The sequence below is a fragment of the Hypanus sabinus genome, chromosome 6 (assembly GCF_030144855.1).
Source record: "Hypanus sabinus isolate sHypSab1 chromosome 6, sHypSab1.hap1, whole genome shotgun sequence".
NCBI classification, from domain to species: domain Eukaryota; kingdom Metazoa; phylum Chordata; class Chondrichthyes; order Myliobatiformes; family Dasyatidae; genus Hypanus; species Hypanus sabinus.
In genome coordinates this window covers 6,648,670-6,661,028 of record NC_082711.1, presented here as the reverse complement: position 1 = coordinate 6,661,028, position 12,359 = coordinate 6,648,670, and the positions used below count along the sequence as shown (strand labels likewise).

Here is a 12,359-nt window from a genome sequence, read left to right as displayed (position 1 = left end):
TTCAGAGAAAATTCACAAGAATGATTCCAGGAATGAAAAGGTTACCGTATGAGGAACATCTGGCAGCGCATGGGCTGTATTCCCTGGAGTTCAGGAGAATTGGGGGGGGGGGGGGGTGGAATCTCATAGAAACATTCTGAATGTTAAAAGGCCTGAACAGATTAGATATGGCAAAAAGTTATTTCCCACGGTAGGGGATTCTAGGACAAGAGGGCACGACTTCAGGACTGAAGGACGTCCATTTAGAACTGAGACGCAGAGAAATTACTTTAGTCAGAGGTGGTAAATCTGTGGAATTTGTTGCCACGAGCAGCTGTGAAGCCAAGTCATTGAGAGTATTTAAGGCAGAGATAGATAGGTTCTTGATTAGCCAGGGCATCAAAGGGTATGGGGATGAATGGAAGAATTGGATCAGCCCATGATTGAATGGCGAAGCAGACTCGATGGGCTGAATGGCCAATTTCTGCTCCTATATGGTCTAATGTCTCATGCTGTTAGTTTACCTGCCTCAGCTATTTCCTCTGATTGGTCTGGAGGTGGAACAAGTCCTTCTCTGCCCCTCAGTTTCCTATTAACTCTTTCACCTCTCACCCTTTATGCCCTGTAGTTCCTGATTCTCCAATTCTGTGGGAAAGATGGAAGAAACCAGAGCACACAGGGAAAAGCAAGTAGTTGCATGCAAACTCACAGAGTTTTTAGATTTCGAAATGCAACCCAATGAACCCATATGTCCAATTACCACAGCTCGAATACCAAATTGATGACACCACGCCTATTGGCCAAATAGTGATGAATCAGCATTTTGGAGGGAGACTGCAAATCTGGCCGAATGATGCCACAACAGTAACCGTTCTTTCAAAGCCAGCCAGACCAAGGGCTGAAGAAAACGGGAGATCCTCATTGGGGACTCAGCTTTAATGTGCTCACTATTATCAGTCCTGGGTCCAGCATGTAAGTGCCATTATGAAGAAAGCACAGCAGCACCTCTACTTTTTTTTTAACATGTTTGCAAAGAGTTGGTGAGTCACATAAAACTTAGGTAAACTTATATGGATGTGTGGTGGAGAATATACTAACTGGTTGCACCTTGGCGTGATATAGAAAAACTAACGCTCTTGACCAGAAAACCCTGTAAGTAGTAGTGGATATGGCCCAGTAGAACATGGGTGAAGCCCGCCACATTACTGAGCACATTTATAGGGAGTGCCGTCGAAGGAAAGCAGCACCCATCATCAGGGACCCCCAGCATCCAGGCGATGCTATTACTTAACTGCTGCCATCGAGAAGGTGGTGCAGGAGCCACAGGACTCACACCACCAGGATCAGGAACAGTTATTACCCCTCAACTAGCAAGCTCTTTAACCACAGGGGATAACTTCATTCAAATTCACTTAAGAAATCACTGAACTGTTCCCACAATCTATGGGCTCGCTTTCAAAGACTCTTCAACTCATGCCCTTGATGTGTTATTATTTATTTATTATTATTTCTTGTTTTTGTGGTTGTAGTTGTTGTGCTTTGCACATTGGTTATTTGTCCATCCTGCTGGGTGCAGAGTCTTTCATTGATTCTGTTGTGTTTCTTGTACTTACTGTGATTGCCTGCAAGAAAAGGTATCTCAGGTTTGTACATCGTACTTTGAAATTTTTACCCTACATCTTAGGAATGTGGGAGGAAACTGGAGCATGTAGAGGAGCGCAACATGGGCACGGGAGAACGTACAAACTCCTTCCAGACACGAGAGGGAACTGAATCCAGATCACTGGTGCCATAATGGGATTACATTACTGTGCTGCCTCCTGGTTTACTGCACTTCCCCTGCTCCCACTGGGCAGAAGATATAAAAGTCTGAAAGCTTGTACCACCAGGCTCAAGGACAAGTATACACAAGGAACATATGGGGAAGTTACCAGGAAAATTGATGAAGGCAAGGAAGTGTATGTTGTCTACGTGAGCTTTACTAAGGCATCCAGCAAGGCCCCGCATGGGAGGCTGGTCAAGAAGGTTCAGTCACTCAGCATTCAGGATGAGGTACGAAATTGGAGTAGACATTGGCTTCGTGGGAGATGCCAGAGAGTGGTAGTAGATGGTTGCCTCTCTGACTGAAGGTCTGTGACTGGTAGAGTGCTACAGGGATTGGTGCTGTGTCCATTGTTTGTCATCTATAGCAACGATTTAGATGATAATGTAGTTAACTGGATCAGCAAATTTCCAAATGACACCAAGACTGGGGGTGTAGTGGACAATGAGGAAGGCTATCATTCCTTGCAGAGGGATCTGGACCGGCTGGAAAAAAAGAGCTGAAAAATAGCAGATGGAATTTAATGCAGACAAGTGCAAAGTGCCGCACTTTGGTCTGACCAACAAGGGCAGGTCTGACACAGAGAACAGTAGGGCAACAAGGTAGACCTAGAACGGTAGACACAGAGAACGGTAGACCAACAAGGGCAGGTCTGACACAGAGAACGGTAGGGCACTGACTAGTGTGGAAGAACAAGGGGATCTGGATATTCATTGAAAGTGGTGTCACAGGTAGATATGGTCATAAAAAAAGATTCTGGCACGTTGGCCTTCAAAAAGTGATAATAAACAAGAGATTATCTGCAGATGCTGGAAATCCGAGCAATACACACAAGATGCTGGAGGAACTCAGCAGGCTAGGCAGCATCTATGGAAAAGAGTAAACACGTTTCAGGCCCAAGACCCTTCATTGGGACTGGAATAAAAGATGCAGTCAGACTAAGAAGGTGGGGGGAGGGGAGGAAGAAGTACCTGGTGGTAGGTGATAGGTAAAACTGGGAGAGGGGGAGCGGTGAAGTAAAGAGCTAGGAAGTTGTTTGGTGAAAAAGATATAGGGCTGGAGAAGGGGAATCTGATAAGAGAGGGTAGAAGACCATGGAAGAAAGAAAAGGGGGGCGGAGCACCAGAGGGAGGCGATGGACAGGCAAGGAGATAAGGTGAGAGGGAATAGGAGATGGGGACTGGTGAAGGTGGGAGGAAGGTGGACCATTACTGGAAATTCAAGAAATCGATGTTCATGCCATCAAGTTGGAAGCTACACAGATGAAATACAAGGTGTTGGTCCTCCAACCTGAGTGTGGCCTCATCGCGACAGTTAAGGCCTTGGATTGACATGTCGAAATGGGAATGGGAAGTGGAATTAAAATGCTTGCCCAGGTAGACCCATTGTTTCAGCTTGTTCCTGCCCCACTGAACTCATATCGGCATACCTCGACTCTGTTTTATCACCCCAGTTCAGTCTGGAACTTTTCAAGGATTTCAAGTTCCCTCATCCTCAAAACACTCCCTTTCTTTCTGGACATCAGACTCAACCAGTTTCTCCAGAACCACCACTCTCCTCCGTCTGCCAGAACTTGTCCTCACTCTTAATAATTTCTCCTTTGGCTCCTCTCACTTCCTTCAAACAAAAGTCAGGCCTACACTGGTGGCCATCTCCCACTTTTCCTATGCTACATGGTTGACTGCATTGGTGCTGCTTCCTGCACCTATGTGGAGCTTGTCGACTTCATCAACTTTGCCTTCACCGTCCACCCTGCCCTCAAATTTACCCGGTCCATTTTCGACACCTCCCTTACCTTTATCTATCTCTGTCTCTATCCCTGGAGACAGCTTATCTACTGATGTCTATTATAAACCCATGGACTTATAACTCTTCCCACTCTGTTTCTGGTAAAACACCATCCCCTTTGCTACTGCATCTGCTCTCAGGATGAAGCTTTTTCATTCTAGAATGAAGGAGATGGGCTTCCCTTTCTCCACCATCAATCGCATCTCTTCCAAGTCATGGACGTCTGCACTCACCCCATCCTCTCACCACCCTACAAGGATCCTCACCACCCCATCAGCCTCCGCCTCCAGCACATCATTCTCTGTAATTCCTGCCATCTCCAATGGGAAGCCACCACTAAGCACATCATTCCCTCCACCCACTTCCTGCACGGATCGCTCCCGACACGACTCCCTTGTCCACTCATCTCTCCCCACTGATCTCCCTCTTGGCACTTATCCTTGCAAGTGGAATAAGTGCTACACCTGCTCCTACACCTCCTCCCTCACTACCATTCAAGGCCCTAACCACACCTTCCAGGAGAGGTGACACTTCATCTGTGAGCCTTTTGGGGTCATATAATGTGTCAGCCCATGGTGTCCTCTACTGTTAAGATGAGGCCACACTCAGGTTGGAGGAACAACACCCGATATTCTGTCTGGGTCGCCTCCGACCTGATGGCATGAACATCGATTTCTCAAACTTCTGGTAATGGCCCTCTCCCCCTCCTTCACCATTCCCCATCCCCTGTTTCCTCACTCACCTCATCTCCTTGCCTGCCCATCGCCTCCCTCTGGTGCTCCTCCCCCTTTTCTTTCTTTCATGGCCTACTGTCCTCTCCTATCAGACTCCCCCTCCTCCAGCCCTGTATCTCTCTCACCAATCAACTTCCCACTCTTCACTTCACCCCTCCCCTCCCGGTTTCACCTTTCACCTCGTGTTTCTCCCTCCCCCACCCCCCCCCCCACCTTTCAACTCTGCTCATCCTTTTTTCTCCAGTCCTGATGAAGGGTTTCAGCCCAAAACATTGACTGTACACTTTTCCATCGATGCTGCCCAACCTGCTGAGTTCTTCCAGCATTTTATGTGTGTAGCCTGGATTTTTAGCATCTGTAGATTTTCTCTTGTTTCTAACCCTAACCTGCGTATCTTTAGAATGCAGGGGGGAAATCGGAGCACCTGGAAGAAAGCCATACATTCATGGGGAGAACATACGAATTTCCTGCAGACAGAGATGGGGATCAAACCCTAATCAGTGATTATTGGTGGGGTAAAGCATTGTGGTACTATGTCATTAAACCAAAAGGTCAGAACTTTAGATAGCAGGATCAGTGAGGAGGGAGTCAGCAGCCCACGTTCCAGGGGGTTAATATAGCAGACATTTTAGCCCTGGGCCCAGCACATAAATTCTTTAACCAGAGGGTGGTGAATCTGTGGAATTCATTGCACAGAAGTTGCAACAGCTTTTACCTTCTCAGGAGGTTAAGGAGGTTTAGTTTGTCACCCAACAGTTAACGAGATAGACATTTCAATGTATCCTGACTGGTTGTTAATAATCTGATGCAGCAATTCATAGAACATAGAATACACTGTAGATCAGTACAGGCCCTTTAGCCCATGATGTTGTGCCGACCTTTTAACCTACTCCAAGATCAATCTATAGTTTCCCTGCATTTTTCTTTCATCTATGCACTACCTAAAGTTATTTTAAATGTATCTACTGTAGTTGCCTTGGCCACCACCCTGGCAGTGTGCTCCACACACTCTCCAACCTTTCCTCATAAGACATGTTCTCTGATCCAGGCAGCATCCTCTGCACCCCCTCTGAAGCTTCCTATAATGAGGTAACATGATGCTACTTGGATAAGAACCTGCAGAGTAGTGAACTCAGCCCAGTACGTCATGGACACATCCTTCCTCAGCATCTACAGGAGGCACCACCTCCACAAGGCAACGTCCAGACCATGTCATGTTCTCACAGCTACCACTGAGCAGGAGTACAGAAGCCTGAAGTCTCACACCACCACGTTCAGCAACAGCTGCTTCTAGAAGAACCAAAATTGGTTCTTGAACCATTCTGCACAATCCTAACCACTACAGTTTAGCAACACAATGATCACTGATCTAAGATGGACTTGGTTTTTTTTGTTTTAATTGTGTTCTTTCAGCCAATGATGCAGCTGCAAGTAAGTTTTCACTGCACCCATGCATATGCGTACTTGTGCAGATGAGAAAGAAATTCCTTCACAGGAATTTGTTTTAAATATCTGGCTGCTTGTCTTGTAACAGCTACCCACAGGAAAGAGGTAAATAAGTTTGAAAGAGAACAGAGAAAATTTATGAGGATGTTGCCAGGTCTGGAGGACTGAATGCTTTAGAACATAGAAGATGGAGAGGAGACTTGATAGAGGAATACAAAATTATGAGGGGTATAGATAGAGTAAATGCAAGCAGGTCTTTTTCCCCTGAAGTTGGGCAGGACTAAGTGGGAAAGGTGAAAGGCTTAAGAGGAACATGAGGGGGAAACTGCTTCACTCAGAGGGTGGTGAGAGTGTGGTCCGCACAAGCTCGATGTCAATGTTTAGGAGAAGTTTGGATATGTCATGGATAAGAGGGCATGGAGGGCTATGGCCCCAGTGCAGTTCGATGGGAGTAGGCAGTTTAAATTGTGAGGTGGGGGGGCAATTACCCAAGTTCGAGGCTACCCAGACAGAATATAAGGTGTTGCTCCTCCAACCTGAGTGTGAGAAGATGAGATCATGGACTGACATGTTAGAATTGAAACGGGTGGCAGCCAGGAGATCCTGCCTTTTAGGGCAGACGGAGCGTAGGTGCTCAGCAAAGAGATCTTCCAATCAGACTTTCCCTTCTCGAAGATGAGCTGCTAATCCCCATCTGCCTGAATAGACAGGTTTTAAGGTGCAGTAACCCGGCTTTGCCCCTCTCCTGTCAGTGGAAACGTTTCCGCTGGCCTTAGTAACTAAGCCACAGGTGAAAGCAAAAATCTGGACTTGGTTGTCAAGCTATATGAGATGCACACCATCTCAACTAAAGAACATTTAATAGGTAGTGTGAGCTTATCTCCTCATCCCCGGCTATGACAACCACATAATGTTCCATGTTGGACAAGGGAGGCCGGGGTCGCGAGGCATGGTACCTTGAACGAGGGAGGACGGGGTCGCGAGGCACGGTACCATGGACGAGGGAGGGTGATGTCGCGAGGCACGGTACCTTGGACGAGGGAGGGTGATGTCGCGAGGCACGGTACCTTGGACGAGGGAGGGTGATGTCGCGAGGCACGGTACCTTGGACGAGGGAGGTCGGGGTCGCGGGGCACGGTACCATGGACGAGGGAGGGTGATGTCGCGGGGCACGGTACCTTGGACGAGGGAGGACGGGGTCGCGGGGCACGGTACCATGGACGAGGGAGGGTGATGTCGCGAGGCACGGTACATTGGACGAGGGAGGGTGATGTCGCGGGGCACGGTACGTTGGACGAGGGAGGGTGATGTCGCGAGGCACGGTACCTTGGACGAGGGAGGGTGATGTCGCGGGGCACGGTACGTTGGACGAGGGAGGGCGGGGTCGCGGGGCACGGTACCATGGACAAGGGAGGCCGGGGTCGCGAGGCATGGTACCTTGGACGAGGGAGGACGGGGTCGCGGGGCACGGTACCATGGACGAGGGAGGGTGATGTCGCGAGGCACGGTACATTGGACGAGGGAGGGTGATGTCGTGGGGCACGGTACCATGGACGAGGGAGGGTGATGTCGCGAGGCACGGTACATTGGACGAGGGAGGGCGGGGTCGCGGGGCACGGTACCTCGGACGAGGGAGGACGGGGTCGCGGGGCACGGTACCATGGACGAGGGAGGGTGATGTCACGGGGCACGGTACCTTGGACGAGGGAGGACGGGGACGAGGGAGGACGGGGTCGCGGGGCACGGTACATTGGACGAGGGAGGGTGATGTCGCGGGGCACGGTACCTTGGACGAGGGAGGGCGGGGTCGCGAGGCACGGTACGTTGGACGAGGGAGGGCGATGTCGCGGGGCACGGTACGTTGGACGAGGGAGGGCGGGGTTGCGGGGCACGGTACCTTGGACGAGGGAGGGTGATGTTGCGGGGCACGGTACGTTGGACGAGGGAGGGCAATGTCGCGGGGCACGGTACGTTGGACGAGGGAGGGCGATGTCGCGGGGCACGGTACCTTGGACGAGGGAGGGCGGGGTTGCGGGGCACGGTACCTTGGACGAGGGAGGGTGATGTTGCGGGGCACGGTACATTGGACGAGGGAGGGCGGGGTCGCGGGGCACGGTACCATGGACGAGGGAGCGTGATGTCGCGGGGCACGGTACCTTGGACGAGGGAGCGTGATGTCGCGGGGCACGGTACCATGGACGAGGGAGCGTGATGTCGCGGGGCACGGTACCATGGACGAGGGAGGGTGATGTCGCGAGGCACGGTACATTGGACGAGGGAGGGTGGGGTCGCGGGGCACGGTACCTTGGACGAGGGAGGGTGATGTCGCGGGGCACGGTACCTTGGACGAGGGAGGGTGATGTCGCGGGGCACGGTACCTTGGACGAGGGAGGGCGGGGTCGCGGGGCACGGTACGTTGGACGAGGGAGGGTGATGTCGCGGGGCACGGTACGTTGGACGAGGGAGGGTGATGTCGCGGGGCACGGTACGTTGGACGAGGGAGGGTGATGTCGCGGGGCACGGTACGTTGGACGAGGGAGGGCGGGGTCGCGGGGCACGGTACCTTGGACGAGGGAGGGTGATGTCGCAGGGCACGGTACCTTGGACGAGGGAGGGCGGGGTCGCGGGGCACGGTACCTTGGACGAGGGAGGGCGGGGTCGCGGGGCACGGTACCTTGGACGAGGGAGGGTGATGTCGCGGGGCACGGTACCATGGACGAGGGAGGGTGATGTCGCGAGGCACGGTACATTGGACGAGGGAGGGCGGGGTCGCGGGGCACGGTACCATGGACGAGGGAGGGTGATGTCGCGGGGCACGGTACCTTGGACGAGGGAGGGCGGGGTCGCGGGGCACGGTACCATGGACGAGGGAGGGTGATGTCGCGAGGCACGGTACATTGGACGAGGGAGGGTGATGTCGTGGGGCACGGTACCATGGACGAGGGAGGGTGATGTCGCGAGGCACGGTACATTGGACGAGGGAGGGCGGGGTCGCGGGGCACGGTACCTCGGACGAGGGAGGACGGGGTCGCGGGGCACGGTACCATGGACGAGGGAGGGTGATGTCACGGGGCACGGTACCTTGGACGAGGGAGGACGGGGACGAGGGAGGACGGGGTCGCGGGGCACGGTACATTGGACGAGGGAGGGTGATGTCGCGGGGCACGGTACCTTGGACGAGGGAGGGCGGGGTCGCGAGGCACGGTACGTTGGACGAGGGAGGGCGATGTCGCGGGGCACGGTACGTTGGACGAGGGAGGGCGGGGTTGCGGGGCACGGTACCTTGGACGAGGGAGGGTGATGTTGCGGGGCACGGTACGTTGGACGAGGGAGGGCGATGTCGCGGGGCACGGTACGTTGGACGAGGGAGGGCGATGTCGCGGGGCACGGTACCTTGGACGAGGGAGGGCGGGGTTGCGGGGCACGGTACCTTGGACGAGGGAGGGTGATGTTGCGGGGCACGGTACATTGGACGAGGGAGGGCGGGGTCGCGGGGCACGGTACCATGGACGAGGGAGCGTGATGTCGCGGGGCACGGTACCTTGGACGAGGGAGCGTGATGTCGCGGGGCACGGTACCATGGACGAGGGAGCGTGATGTCGCGGGGCACGGTACCATGGACGAGGGAGGGTGATGTCGCGAGGCACGGTACATTGGACGAGGGAGGGTGGGGTCGCGGGGCACGGTACCTTGGACGAGGGAGGGTGATGTCGCGGGGCACGGTACCTTGGACGAGGGAGGGTGATGTCGCGGGGCACGGTACCTTGGACGAGGGAGGGCGGGGTCGCGGGGCACGGTACGTTGGACGAGGGAGGGTGATGTCGCGGGGCACGGTACGTTGGACGAGGGAGGGTGATGTCGCGGGGCACGGTACGTTGGACGAGGGAGGGTGATGTCGCGGGGCACGGTACGTTGGACGAGGGAGGGCGGGGTCGCGGGGCACGGTACCTTGGACGAGGGAGGGTGATGTCGCAGGGCACGGTACCTTGGACGAGGGAGGGCGGGGTCGCGGGGCACGGTACCTTGGACGAGGGAGGGCGGGGTCGCGGGGCACGGTACCTTGGACGAGGGAGGGTGATGTCGCGGGGCACGGTACCATGGACGAGGGAGGGTGATGTCGCGAGGCACGGTACATTGGACGAGGGAGGGCGGGGTCGCGGGGCACGGTACCATGGACGAGGGAGGGTGATGTCGCGGGGCACGGTACCTTGGACGAGGGAGGGCGGGGTCGCGGGGCACGGTACCTTGGACGAGGGAGGGCGGGGTCGCGGGGCACGGTACCTTGGACGAGGGAGGGCGATGTCGCGGGGCACGGTACCTTGGACGAGGGAGGGCGATGTCGCGGGGCACGGTACCTTGGACGAGGGAGGGCGGGGTCGCGGGGCACGGTACCTTGGACGAGGGAGGGTGATGTCGCGGGGCACGGTACCTTGGACGAGGGAGGGTGATGTCGCGGGGCACGGTACCTTGGACGAGGGAGGGTGATGTCGCGGGGCACGGTACCTTGGACGAGGGAGGGTGATGTCGCGGGGCACGGTACCTTGGACGAGGGAGGGTGATGTCGCGGGGCACGGTACCTTGGACGAGGGAGGGCGGGGTCGCGAGGCACGGTACCTTGGACGAGGGAGGGTGATGTCGCGGGGCACGGTACCTTGGACGAGGGAGGGTGATGTCGCGGGGCACGGTACCTTGGACGAGGGAGGGTGATGTCGCGGGGCACGGTACCTTGGACGAGGGAGGGTGATGTCGCGGAGCACGGTACCTTGGACGAGGGAGGGCGGGGTCGCGAGGCACGGTACCTTGGACGAGGGAGGGCGGGGTCGCGAGGCACGGTACCTTGGACGAGGGAGGGTGATGTCGCGGGGCACGGTACCTTGGACGAGGGAGGGCGGGGTCGCGGGGCACGGTACCTTGGACGAGGGAGGGCGGGGTCGCGGGGCACGGTACCTTGGACGAGGGAGGGCGGGGTCGCGGGGCACGGTACCTTGGACGAGGGAGGGTGATGTCGCGGGGCACGGTACCTTGGACGAGGGAGGACGGGGTCGCGGGGCACGGTACCTTGGACGAGGGAGGACGGGGTCGCGGGGCACGGTACCTTGGTCGAGGGAGGGTGATGTCGCGGGGCACGGTACCTTGGTCAGGGAGGACGGGGTCGCGGGGCACGGTACTTTGGTCAGGGAGGGTGATGTCGTGAGGCACGGTACTCAGGGACGGGACAGCAGCGGATAAGAGTGGAGACCTTGTCGTGCTTGATGATCAGTCGGAATCCTGCATCAAAAGTCTCTCCCTCAGCCACTGTCCACTCCACGGGCTGGGGCGGCTCCTCGTCAGGCTTCTCGAACGATGCGATTAGCTGGTCGGTGGTGGTGTACAATAACTTATCACCCAGACAGGGATTGATGATGATGACGGAGTGTTCACTGCAAAAACAGACAAAACACATACACTCGGTGAAGGCAGCATTCATATACAGCTGGCTCACATTCTTAATGTACGCTCAACACTACTGAAGGATAGTCTACATAGCTTGTCTCTAACCAATGCCAGAGCTTTTCGAGGAAGTTACCAGGAAAGTTGATGAAGGCAAGGTGGTGGATGTTGTATACATGGATTTTAGCGAGGCATTTGACAAGGTTTCACGTGGGAGGCTGGTCAAGAAGGTTCAACTGCTCAGCATTTAGGAAGAGGAAGTAAATAGGATTAGACATTGGCTTTGTGGGAGAAACCAGAGAGTGGTCGTAGACGTTGCCTCTCCGACTGAAGGCCTGTGACTAGTGGTGTGCCACAGGGATTGGTGCTGTGTCCATTGTTTGTCATCTATAGCAACGATCTGGATGATAATGCGGTTAACTGGATCAGCAAATTTTCAAATGACACCATGATTGGGGGTGCGGTGGACAGCGAGGAACACCATCGTGGCTGGCAGAGGGATCTGGACCAGCTAGAAAAAAGGAAATGAAAATTAGCAGATGGAATTTAATGCAGACTAGTGCGAGGTATGGAAGGGTATGGTCCAGCTGTGGGCTGAAGGGACTAGGCAGAATAAGAGTTTGGCACGAACCAGATGAGCCAAAAAGCCTATTTCTGGCTGTAGTTCTTTACAAGCAACCTCTTCCAGTTCTATCCCCAACACTTCAGCCTTTCAGCAGATGTTTCTGTTGCCCAGTGCTCGTGAATTTTTTTTTTTGGTTAGAGAATTCCATATATTATATGACAAATCCTATGTTCTGTTCCATACACCTTTGCTCCTCATCTGCCTGCAACAGAGGGCAGGGATAAATAAGACACAGGAGCAGTATTAGGCTGTTTGGCTCATTGAGAATGCTCTGCCACTCCATCATGGCTGATCCAATTTTCCTCTCAGTTCCAGTTTCCTGCCACCTCCCCGTGTTCCTTCATGTCATGAATCTATCAACTTCTGTCTTAAATATACATAAATACAGCCTCCACAGCTGACTGTGGCAAAGAATTCCACAGATTCATCACTCTCTGGCTAAAGAAATCCCTCATCACCTCCATTCTACAAGGACACCCCTCTATTCTGAGGCTGTATCGTCAGACCTTAGACTCTCCCACCACAGGAAACATCC

At 54.5% G+C, this 12,359-nt stretch overlaps 1 protein-coding gene across 2 annotated transcripts in view; it reads right to left on the bottom strand.

Annotated features, from left to right (window-relative positions):
* The window catches only part of bop1 (BOP1 ribosomal biogenesis factor), a 260,715-nt gene that overhangs the window by 18,924 nt on the left and 229,432 nt on the right, over window positions 1–12,359 (bottom strand). For both annotated transcript variants that reach the window (XM_059971616.1, XM_059971617.1), the window contains exon 13: window positions 11,009–11,189. In XM_059971616.1, coding sequence (XP_059827599.1) covers window positions 11,009–11,189 — 181 coding nt within the window. The remainder of the gene's footprint in view (window positions 1–11,008; window positions 11,190–12,359) is intronic.